Source organism: Chrysochloris asiatica, unplaced genomic scaffold, assembly GCF_000296735.1.
Source record: "Chrysochloris asiatica unplaced genomic scaffold, ChrAsi1.0 scaffold00046, whole genome shotgun sequence".
NCBI classification, from domain to species: Eukaryota; Metazoa; Chordata; class Mammalia; order Afrosoricida; family Chrysochloridae; genus Chrysochloris; species Chrysochloris asiatica.
Window position 1 is genome coordinate 2,454,686 of NW_006408564.1, and position 12,931 is coordinate 2,467,616.

The following is a 12,931-nucleotide window of genomic DNA, read 5'->3' on the forward strand; positions in this document are numbered from 1 at the left end:
AGAATTTCATCCTTCACTGGCTTTAGTGATTGGTATGTAAATTTGAATAATAGTGGTATTAACTGGGCTTCTGTGTTGTTGTTGTTGTTGTTGTTATGTGCCGTGGAGTTGATTCCGACTCATAGCGACCCTGTACTGGGTTTCCGAGGCTGGAAATCTTTACAGGAGCAGAAAGCCTCATCTTTCTCCTGTGAAACAGCTGGTAGTTTCAAACTGCTGACTTTGAGGCATGCAGCCCGATTCTTAACCACTACACTACCAGAGCTCCTTGGGCTTCTGTGTAGGTGCGTGGATATTATTATCACAGACAGTGTTGTACCTCATAACTGATCTGCATATGTTCTTTTTGACGATGAATGCAACACCATTCCTCTTCAATTTGTCATCCCCAGCATAGAAAACCATGTGGTTGTTAGATTCAGAATGGCCAATACCAGTCCAATTCAGCTCACTAATGCCTAAGATATCGATGTTCATGTGTTTGATATCATTTCTGGCAACTTCCAATTTTCCCAGATTCATACTTCATATATTTCATGTTCTGATTTTCAATGGATCTTACAGCTGTTTATGTTCATTTTGAGTTGTGGCCCATCAGCAAATGAAGGTGCTGTGGACTTTTCCCCCATGAGCTTTACTCCATTCGTGTTATCATGGTCAACTGTACTTTGAGGAGGCAGCTCTTCCCAGTCACATTTTGAGTGCTTTCCAACCTGAGGGGCTCACTTTCCGGCACTATATCTGACAGTGTTTCTCTGCTGTTCATAAAGTTTTCAGTGACTAAAGATTCAAAAGTATTTCTTCACTCTTTCTTCCTAGTCTGTCTTTTTCTGGAAGCTCATCTGAAACCTATCCACCATGGTGACCCTGCTGGTTATTTAAAATACCGGTGGCATAACTTTCAGAATCATAGCGACTCACAAGCCACCACAGTATAACAAACTGAGAGATGAGTAGTGGTCATTTGGTTTTAAGTGGAAACTGTCACTTTAAATTTCGAGATCTGTGTGCATGCATAGTAGAACACTCCAGGGGTGGGGGTGGGGTTCCATTCGCTCAGGCATCCCCTCTAGTCACCAGAATGGAGGGTGCACAGACAGCGAGAGACCAATGAATAATGGACAGATACCAAAAAAAGAATGTCCACACCTGGATCTCTGCTGTTCTGTCAGGCGTTTGTGGCTGTTCTGATCCTTCCCCTGTATGGTCTCTCCCAAGATGGTGGCTCTAGGAATAGCTGAGTGTCTTGAATTAGAGAGCAATGGATTTCTTGATTCTGCTACAAATTCCCCTAGCTGTAAGCCTTCCAATCTTCTAAAAATTCCTTTATATGTGGTTCAGAGTTCTAGCACCATTCCCTGAGCCTGCTTGGCCTAGTAGTCTGTGTTGTTAGTGACAGAGCCCCTCACTGCATGTCTACCCTACTTCTCAATATATAAATAAATATATGGATATTATTAAATTGTTCTCCAAAATAATTTTTTCTTTGGAATAAAATTTTCTTTCTTTTTTGGTCAATTGAAAGAAATGTGGAGCATAGACTTAGTAACATTTGATTATGTTTGTTTTATAGAGAAAGATGCAATAGGCCACTTTCATGCCATTTCTCTTCAGATAAAGAGGCCAGACCATTGAGAGCCAAGAACCACACATAAATGGAAATAATGAATATGACCATATTTTCTTTCTTAAGCAGTAAAATAACATGCAAACCAACAAAAACAAATGTAATGTCTATAAGTTCCTTAGCATAGGACCCAACCCAAGGGATTGGTGCTGATTGTAGAAGCCACAGTGGCTCTAATAGTGGAAACAGTGGTGAGGATGGAAGGGGTCATGGTGCTGGTTTTCATTATTGTGGTTGTTGTTAGCACAATTATTCTTGTGCAATCATGTCTCGTCTGGAGTTTGGCACATTCCTACTGGTTTTCCAAATGGGTTGCCATCTTTTAAACTCAGGAATTGTGTATGTTTTGCCAGTGCTTTGCAGCATTATTCTGAAGTTTCAAGTATGCCTCTCAGTGTATTCTAAAGTTCTTTATCTGGACAGTAGAGGAGGCTCACACATATAGAAGCCTTCCCTGAGAAACCAGTGGGTACTTTGTGGCCTGTCTTTGACTACAAAGATATAGACTCATGGCTTCATTTTCTGGAAGCGATCTCTTATGCTGTCTCCTTAATTAAGAGAAGTGCACATTTTTATCAGTCTAGTGTTTTCCTTCTAAATAACATAGGCATAAGATTTATGGCAAAAGCATGATTTTGATTTCAGGAGATTTGATTCCAGACCAGGTTCTGTGACCGCTAGTTCTAGACTTTGGAGGCAGTTGGAGTTTTCTGTGCCCATAGAATCACATCTTTAGGGACTTCAGGGGAGCTATACCATGCTGTCTTCATATCTCTGAAGATCTCTTTCATGAGATGGGACTTTGATGCAACTCACACAGCCACTTTACTTAAGTGGGCTTCAATTTCCCCTAAAGTTTGATTTAAATGGAGGCGTGATATTAGATAATTCTTGACATGTGACACCAGAGACTTTACCAACTAAATGCTCTCAGCTAAGCATCTACAGAGGCCCAGTGGGGAAAGTGAATGGCCAGAAAACATGTCTGCATGGGCTAGTCTTGAGACTTTGGGTCCATGAGACTTAATCTTGCCATTTTTTTCCCCAAGAGAAATCATAATCTCTCAATTAAAAACAAACATTTCCTTCTATTGTGAGACCTAGTGGGAGTTGTGTGGAAAAGTGCTGGGGGAATGAGGAGAGCCAGAGGCTGCCTAGCGCTCCAGGAAGGCCCTTTGCTGGAGTTGTGATCTGAATTAAATGACTGCTTTACTGACCTCAAATGAGGACAGACTGAGGATGCGTAACGAGAATGTGGATTTAAACATGACAATAAATTGGAAGTAACGCATCACCTAAAAAGCAGTTCACAAGTAATAATATCCAGAAAAGAGACTATTCATAATTAAAACAAAATCTTTGTAGATTCTTATTCATTCATGTATTAAGTTGTAATATCCCATCTGGTGTAATATTCCATCTGGTAAATACATCCTTTCCTTTCCCCTGGTAAATGGACCATCCCATAAACCTAAGTGCATGGATATTAATGAACAATCATTGTGAAAAGCAGTAGGGGACGCTACTAGATAAAGTAAGGGGGGTGCCTATTAGTGTGGATGAGCTAAGACTATAGCGGCTGGTAATACCGCTGGTGTCACGTGTCAAGAATTATCCATCTAATGCCATGCATTGACTGACTTTAAATTTAAACTAAAAAGCTTTCAATCTTTTATCTCTTTATCTTTCTTCTATCTAACCCTCAAATAACACTTTGGGAAATGGGCACTGTGGTGCTTTGTTTCAGAGAGTCCTGGCATTGTGAGGGAGAATTGAGAAAGCAATAGAAAATGTGATATTCGGGGTTTGGCATGTGTTGTTTGTTCTTCAGTATGCCAAAACCTTGGGAGGACTAGCGAGTGTCTCCACCGGTCTCAAAGCCACAGGCTGTGCTGCTCTTCTCAGTTAATTGTCTCCTAAAGTCATGCCAGAAACCACAGATGGCACAAAAGCACTCACAGCCCGTCTTCACCAACAGGGGGAAATGTTGAGGGTCTCTCCCCCAAAACACCCATTCCCATCAAGTCCATTTTGACTCAGAGTGAACTACAGAACAGAGAAGTACAGTCCATTGTGGTTTCCAAGCTTGGGATCATTACCAAAGCTGACTGCCACGTCACCCTCCCATGGAGCAGCTGGTGGGCTTGAACCACTGAGTTTAAGATTAACAGCTGAGCGCTTAACCACAGCACTACTAGAGCATTTCAGTGATGTTTTAATTCCCAAGAAGAGCACAGGCTTTGCTTCCTGTTAGAATGAGAGTAATGGCTGCGGATTTGGTCCAGACCTGGAGGATCCTGTCCATATGTGTGGAGCAAACCCAGGTCCATGATGTTGCCAATCTCCCATTTCAAGCTCTTCTCTGTCGTGAGTTACACAGAGAAAAACCACCACCAGTGCCATATGGTTTAAAAGATCAAAGGCCCCCAGTTTTGAATATATTTCTAGCTGACTGTACTTCAAATGCCTTAAATATGTTCTTGCAGATGGGAAGCATGGGGCATTAAAGAGGTAAACCACATGTGTATGAGCCATGCATGTGGTCTGTGATGGATGGTGAACAGTGAATACCGCTGATCCATGTGTTCATCTTCCTTTCAGGTTCGCATGTTCACATACCTCATTGGACGGGAGGCTGCTTTTGCAGACAACCTTAAGTGGATGGCCTGTGCCAACAAAGGTGGGTCTCCCCTATGTGCTTGGCTCTGAATAACTTCCTAGTTTTGCAGAAATTGAGACAGTTGTGAGAAAGTGGAGGGTTGTAAGAGATGACTGTGAATTCTAAGAGAAGGTCTTTGTTGTTGTTGTTGTTGTTAAGTGCCGTTGAGCGGGTTCCAACCCATAGCAAACCTGTATAGGGTTTCCAAGGAGTGGCTGGTGAGTTTGAACCTTGAATCTTGTGGTTCAAACGACTTTGCAGTCCAGCACATTAGCCCACGGTGCCACAGTAGGACTCCAAGAGAAGGTCTAGGTGCTTCTAAATGCTTATCAGTAAACCTGTAGCAGCTTCGCTGACATACATCTGTAAATTTGAGAATGTAGTTGAGTGAAGTGGTTAAACCTCTCCATGCTGCTGCTTCATAGGTGATGGAATTAAGGCAAATTATTATGTTGGAGATACTTACTGTTCGCTGAACATAGATACATTCTTCCACAGTTCTCAGCTCTCTTGTGATTAGGAAGGACATCAAACCTCACACTGGCCAATAGTCTGTAAGTAAAGCCAACCTAAGTTATCTTTGCACTGAAGCAATGAAGCCACTGGTGGTGGCTTCCTACTCTGGTGAACTCTTAATCTGCTTGTCCCAGATAGCATAGTGACATTGTCAGTCTTCATCAGCCTGGATCTCTGAGTGACTACATGGAGCCAACTGCCTTTCGAATCTCCCTGACCCCGTGTTCTGCCATCTACCAGCCCATGCTCCATCTAGAGTGTGCATGATAAACAAAACTTGCCTATGTTAAGTCACAGAGATTTGTATCTTGAGATGTTTCCCTGGCATAATTTAGCCCATCTGTCTAATTCATTTAGTTAACTTTCCTTGACTCCATGCTCTAATCTTTGAAATGGGGATGATAGTAATAGTTCTTCCTTTGATTCTTATTAAAAGTAACTTTTGATGAGATGGTTCATGCTATGTGCCTTGTTCTGTGCTGGGATACAATAAGTGTTCACTAAATGTCAGCTTTTTTATTATTGTTGTTGTTAAGTGCTATCAAGTTGGTTTCGACCCATAGTGACCCTGTATAATAGGGTTTCCAAAGAGCAGCTGGTGGGTTTGAACCACCTACCTTGCTGTTAGTAGTCGAGTGCTTATCCTGCAGTGCCACACCAGGGTTATGGATAAATAGGAGCCCTGGTAGGTAGTGTGACAGTTGAACGTTCAGCTGCTAACCAAATGACTGGCTGTTTGAGCTCAATCAGCAACTTTGTGGATCAAAGACCTGGTGATCTGCTCTCGTAAAAATTACAACCTAGTAAACCTTCTGGGGTAGCTCTCCTCTGGCAGATAGGGTTGGTTGTAATGCATTGAGCATCAGCTCAGTGGCACCCAACAGCAACAAAATTCATAAATTATCCATGAGATCTAAGAATTTTGTAAAAGGCTAGTTTAGTCGAAATTAAACTTATTTCTTCTCTGTAAGTTTAATATGCCCATATGCATTTTACATGTAAAGGTTGATGACAGGACATATAATATTCCTAAATGCATTTGACCATGAAAGTCTTTTTATGTGAAGCATTTTGCTGGTAAATTCTTCTATGCAGCTCACTGTGGACAATTCTAAATTAAAACAACCTGTTATCTATATTTTTTTGTTGAAATGCAAAAAAAAAAAAATTGAAAGCTATGATTTCATTTCTTGTTTATTTTAAAATTTCAATTAAACCAGCAGTTATTGTATTCTGTATTGTGTTCCAGAAACAATGCTTTGAGGAAGGCCTGGAGAAGTTGAATACACAGTCCAGAAAGCAAAGAGTAGGAAGCAAATAGTATTAACCATGCTTTAATCCATACACCTTGAGTTCAGATACAGCCTCCACCATCCACCCACTACATGCAAGTTATGAAACCCGCCTAGGTCTGATGTTGTGAGCATGGTAAAGCTGGTATCTCATTGCTTGACACATAAATGCCTCCTAGTATATTATTTGGTGACTATGTCTTATCTCTCTCTTCTCTGAGGCTATGAACCTACGAGAGCAGTCTTCTTTGCCTTTGCCTTCATTTCAAGTATTCTCACAGAACCCCGATTTGTTTGGAGTATATGAATAAACTAACCATGGTGGTGGTGCCAGTGTGCCACCGAGTTGGTTCCGACACATAATGACCCTGCATAGGGGTTTCTGAGGCTGTAAATCTTTACAGGACCAGAAAGCCTCAACTTTCATTCACAAAAGGACTTGCAGATTCAAACTATTGATCTTGCAGTTAGCAACTCAGTTCATAATCCATTAAGCTATCAGGGCTCATTAAACTGAATATTGTTGTTGTTAAGTGCCATTAAGTCAGTTCCAACTCTTAGTGACCCCATATAGGGTTTCCGAGGAGCAACTGGTGAGCTTGAACCACCAAACTTGTGGATAAAATCGACATTGCAGTGCAGTGTATTAGCCCACAGCACCACATCAAAACTCTGAACTATGTTGTTGTTGTTTAGTGCCATTGTGCCCGTTCTGACCCATAGCAACCCTGTATAGGGTTTCCAAGGAGCAGCTGGAAAGCTTGAACTCCTGAGCTTGTGGTTCAAGCCAACTTTGCAGTCCAGCACATTAACTCACAGTGCCACACCAGAACTCCTATGGTGGTGGTGGTTATGTGCTGTGGATTGGATTCCGACTCACAGCGACCCTGCACAGGGTTTCCGAAGCTATAAATCTTTATGGGAGCAGAAATCCTCATCTTTCTCCCGCAGAACAGCTGGTAGTTTCGAACTTCTGATGTTGAGGTTTGCAGCCCGATTCGTAACCACTACACTACCAGAGCTCCTTATAACTAAATACCAACAAATAAGGTTTGTCCTGTTACATAGCAAATTGGTATTGATGATGGATTTAGGTGGTCCATTTTTACATTAGAATCCTGGTGTGGGGCTGTAAAATAAGCACTGTACTGCAGCCACTCCTAGGAAACCTCAATTTATAAGAGTCTGAGTGCTTGAAGTTTAGTGGAAGAAGGAAGATTCAAAAAAGGGTTTGTAGGTTTATAGACAAACAACCCAAGTTGCTCCCTGAAATGAAAACGAATACTGCTGAAGAGAGAGGGAGAAGTGACTCAGAACCCAGAGTGAGAAGGGAAACACATGTCTCAAGAGGGCCCAAGAAGCTGCTACTGGTTTTCTTCTTCTTCTTGGTTGCTTTCTGAATGCCCACTTTAATTCTTCTTCTCTGTTAATAGACCTTCACTGTTGTGACTTGTGCAGAGACAGAAATTGATTCTCCATGTTGTACAAAACCATCCATCCATACGACACGGTTCCTTCTCCCGTACTGTGAGCAATCATGATACTAGAAAGGAGATTTTATGGTTTGGTATGGTATTTTTCCCATTCGAGACTGAGCAGCAAATACAAATTGTGATTTCAAACCATTCTTACCTGCTAGAATACAGATGATGATGACCTGGTTTGGGTTATGACTATGTTGCTGTCAGTTTCCATTGAGTAGAGTCCAACTCATAATGACTTTATATGTAGCAGATCAAAACATTGGCTGTCCCTACATCATCTTCATAATCTTTGATCTTTCTGAGTCCATTGTTGAAGGCCTTTTACCCATCCATCTCATTCAGGGTTTATCTCATTTTAGCTGTACTTTACCAAACATGATGCCTTCTTCTAGCACTCTAACTCTACTTTTAATCAGTTTTAGGCAGAGATATGCCCATGCAGAGGGGAAAAATGTTCTACTGGAATTCAGCCTTATGATGAGTGGGTGGGTGGGTAGTTGGTTGTGGGATGTTCTGAGAATAGGTATATAGCCAGGCAAATAAACCTCTGCCCATCTTTTCCTTTGCTTGGTGGTGTCCTTAATTGTCTGCTTATATGTGGAACAATCATTTAAGCAAGTCTCAAGTTCCTCGTCTTAAAATCAAGGACTGTTTAGAAGGTTTTTAAAATTTCTTTGAAGCTCCGAACTAACACATTCTGCATTTCTTTTCATTTACTGGTTGACGTACGTCTCTAAAAATTATCAGTAATCCTGCGTGTCTCAGAATAATGAGTTGACTTCTTTTCAGAGGAAAATCTAGGAAAGATGAGGACATCTTGCCTATGAGGACAAGGAGTCTGAGTGGATCCCAGATTCCTTCTGTGCAGAGGCCATTCTCGAAATAAGTTTGGGTACTTGGTTGGCATTGGAAAAACTTTTGATGAGCTACACTTTCCCCCTTTTTCCTTTATTTTGTGGTCTTGAAAAAAAAGTTCCTTTTTTTTTTTTCTTTCTTTAAAAAATTTTTGCTGTTACTCTTGCCACATCAGATTGCAGTTCTTCCCATCAGCTAGGATGCATTTAGTCATGGGTTATTGTTTTTACCACTGTCTGTGTCCAGCTGATGAAAATTACTCAAATTGAAGTCTTGTCTTAATCAACTAATATTACACCATAATTTAGTTTTAGTCATTGTTTATAAGAATCTTTGAAGCATCCTTTTGAAGATAATTTAGTCAACTCAGTATTTCAGGGCCTGGCTATAAAATAGAATCCTTTAGATTTATAAGTTTGGAGCAAAGTAACTTGGAAAATCCAAAGAAGTTCTAATAGCTGCTTAGCTGGATGGATTGTTGGATTCCACGGTGATTCTCCTTCTTCCTGTCTAAATCTAGGTTTTCCTTTCCTGCCAGAGCCAACCCTTCCCAATAGTTTAACCTTCTTCAGTTTGAGAATAAAATGTCATTGTCACTGCTCAAAGTAACAGTTGCCATTGAAATATTAGGCTCAAGTCATCTGTGCCCACATGAACATTGGCTTCATGTGCCACTTATGGGGGTTTAAACCACGTAACATCAGTGAGCAAGTATTAGTCTATGTCATTAATTAAATCATTGTTTATAGTCTCCGATTGCTAACGTATGGAGGCAGCACATTTTTCATATCAAGGAACATGAGGTCTACAGAGCATCCCCACCCCCTTACATATTTTAGCCCTGACTCAGCCAAGTTATTCAGTGAAATGAAGCATTAACATTCAGGGACCTGAACAGACCCAAGAAGAGCTCAAGAAGGAGCTAGTGAGCTGTTGGTCTTGGCCTGACCACATAGTGACCCTGGGAAGGAGCAGGATTTGGCAGGACCAACATATCATCCCTGGGTCAGTGGCCAAGGACTTACTCTCTGTGTAGAACTTCTTGCTTGCAAGCTGGTAGTCATGGAGACAGTTACCAGCTAATGGACTTCAGACACTGTCTTCTAGAAGTGGATATCTGGGGACATTCATATCCCTTACAGGAGTTCTCTGCCCCGTCTAATCTACTAGCAAAATCCAGAGAGGCCTGGAGCTCATTGGTTTGTTTCATTTTATACATAACTAGGTCATATCTTGAGGGAACCAGCCCTAATGAGGCAAAGCAGTGAGCCATTTTAAATACATTAAAACAATCACTGCCACAGTAGAACGACTTATGGAATTTACAGTTCTTGTTCACACTGTTGAATAAACAAGTGTACCGGGAAAATAGAAAAGAGGGGCTGGCTAGCCCAGATATTCCATAAAGCCATGATGACCTTCTATGATGTTTAGTGTGCCAAGATTTTAAATAAGCACTGGCTGATTCTCCTTCAGAAGTCACGGTGGATAGAGAATTTTCCAGCTGTGCAAATAAAGTCAGGTCTCAGTGTTTAGGGCAAATGGAAACACTGTATATGTCTCTCTTGGTTGTCTGCTTAGATTGTCCCTTTCTGATGGCTCAGTGGCCATTCTCTCCTTATTTGAGAGAGAATTGGTGACCTGAGCCATGGCTTCCTTAGAAGCCCAAATGGCCAACTTTTTTTTTTATTATTTAGCTACTGTCTGTCTTTCCAAGTGTCATGTCCCCCAAAATATAGTCTTAAATTTATGAGATCTTAAGGGTTTTAGGTGGAGGGATGGGTAAAATGGTAATTAGAATATTCTACTTTTTCCAAACTTGTACAAAAAGGCAAAAATGGCATTTACCTAAGAACCAGGGTATAGTTCTTTATGTAGGTTTCTTAGAACATGAGAATTCGAGTGGAAAAGATATGAGTGATGAAAAAGATGATGTTGTTGTTAATAGCAACAAAAGATGACAAACTGTTTGCTAAGTGTCAGGCAGCATATAGTATACTTGACATGTACTGTCTGCTATGACACTCATGAACACTCTATAAGGTGTGTGTTGTAAGGTCCAAGTGCTGTGAGGTTTGTAAGTAACTAATTACAGCCAAATATAGGTTTCTTTGGGGTCCTGGTGTGGTGCAGAGGTAGGATAAGCACTGCACTGCTAGCAAGAGGTTGGAAGTTCAAACCCACCAGCCATTCCTCAGAAACCCTATACAGGTCACTATGAGCTGCAACCAACTTAAAAACAGCAACATAATTATCTTTATGGAGGAAGAGGAGGAAGCTGAGGCAGGCCCTAACTTAACCAAATAGCAGATTGCAGAGCCTGGATTGAAACCCAGTTATCTAAAGCCAGAGCCTGAACTCTGCCTTTAAATTATTTTCTTCTAGTCTTCCTTGGCCTTTTATTTTTGAGAGTAGAAATGAAACAGATCACATTATTTACATAGAAAAAGTCATGTTCCTAAATCTGGAATTTGGGCTGATTCCAGATAGTTTCAGGAGCCCTGTTCTCCAGGGAAACACATGCTGGCCCTAAACCATGGTACTCTCTTCCTTACCAGTCATTCTCCAGTGTTGTTTCCTTCTAACTCCTGGGATACTTACCCTAGGGCTTCTAGGGCCAAACAGGCTTCTTTCTCTCTTGGTTGTTCTTTTGCAGGTAAAAAGCTGTTTTCAAATTGTAATGTTTTCTGCAGAAATAAATGGTTTTCCAATAGCATGTGATGTTGGCACAGAGGAAGATGAAAACAGAATATTGTAAGGGTCTTTCAATAATGCAGTCATTCCCTAGATAGTGCATCCCAGGATGCATCCTTGACTTAATTTCCCATAGCCTTGTCCCAAGAAGAATGAAATCTGGGCACTAGATTCCTTGCCTGTAGCCTGACTAATATGAGAGAGTAAAAAGAGTCTTTTGAGAGATTCAAGGGGAGCAATGCCTCACCATGTTGGGTAGACAGCAGAATCTACCCACTAGAAAACAGACTTCTGGAGCCACCATAGCTGCTGTCTTTGCACTGTCAGTGCGCTGAGGGAACATCTCAAACAGAAGTAGCAGTTAGGCAAGAAACTCTTGAGAAATATTCAAGTGAGGGAGGTAAGGTCTTCAAAATGCAAAGCACCACCAGACTACATATGGTTCTTCATGGAGAGTAGCTGTAGCCCAGACACCAACCACAGAAGGAGCGCTGCAAGGGAATAAGGTAAATGAATGGATGTTATGTAGAAAAATGAACAGCCCATTTGTAATAGGTGGCTAATTTCAGCATTAATTATTCCTTGGTAATTACCAAATGATTGCTGACTCTTTTTCCTTACATGATCTATGAAGTCCAAAAGGCACATTCAAGAAGAGAATAAACATTCAAAAGCTAGAATGTAAAAGAAAAAAGAGAGAGCAAGGGGAAGGAGGAGGAGGGAAAGCAGCCAGCGTAGAAAATACAGAGGGAAAACAAGGGAAGCTTCTATGGTTACAGCCAAAGATCCCATCCCTCAGCGACTTCCTATTATCCATCAAAAGGTACATTTGTTAACCAAAATGTATATGAAAACATATAAGCACAAACAAGGCTCTTTCAGAAAGGTTTTACATTTTAATGGGTCTGAGTTAGATGATCAAATTTACTTAAGGTTTATAGTGTATGTTGTTAATAACATTTCAATAATTCCAACTTTCCTTTTCTTTTATACTTTGCATCACTGGTCTACATATTGAAAAATATGTAACAAAGGTTTTCTGTACTTGAGTAGACTTTTGGTACTAATTATTGAGTGTCTGTCAGGAACCTCAATTGGCTTCAAAAAGTTGGTAGAAAAAATTCCATTTTCTTTTAATTCTGTTTTTCATGAACTTTTTTTTTTAAGCTTTTATTGTGAATTAAGGGAAAGTTTACAGGGCTGATCATAGTTTTACATTCAACAAATCATATTCTTTGATTCATTACCATTATTAGAATCCCCTCCAGTATTTCTCTCTATTCATTTTAGTTCTTTTTCTTTCTTTTTAAACACTCAGGCATATATAATAATTTATACCACCAACGGGCACATTCTGCCTCCTGGCCACCAGCTCTCAGTTCCTCTCTTTCCATGAATCTAGAGTCCTCAGCTGCTCCCTCTCTCCATGTCCCCATCTCTGCCTCCATTTCAGATGTTGCTGCTTCTCTGCAAAGGTGCCATATTCCTCTCATGCTCTTCTCCCTTGATGGTCCTAGGGTCCTCTGTTTCTGTATTGTAAGATTAACTACTCCCCCATTTTTTGTTACAAAACATCTACCTTTATAATTGTGACAGTTGCAATTAGTTATGATAGCAATTACTCACTGTTGAATCTTAGGAATCTTATCCCCATTTCTTTTCACCAGACCCATCTAGACAATAATGAAAAGTATTCAGTGGGGACTTTATCTTTCCCCACACATTTGTAAACTATACTCCCTCTTGAAACTTTGTAAGCCAGTCACTTCATGCATTTATCACCCCTGATTTTAGGTAGTCAATG

The 12,931-nt window shown here is 40.7% G+C and overlaps 1 protein-coding gene across 1 annotated transcript in view; it reads left to right on the forward strand.

Moving 5' to 3' along the window:
• CACNA2D3 (calcium channel, voltage-dependent, alpha 2/delta subunit 3) overlaps positions 1-12,931 on the forward strand; it is a 1,461,104-nt gene that overhangs the window by 988,049 nt on the left and 460,124 nt on the right. Inside the window, exon 12 of the mRNA XM_006862056.1 lies at positions 4,229-4,307. Coding sequence (XP_006862118.1) covers positions 4,229-4,307 — 79 coding nt within the window. The remainder of the gene's footprint in view (positions 1-4,228; positions 4,308-12,931) is intronic.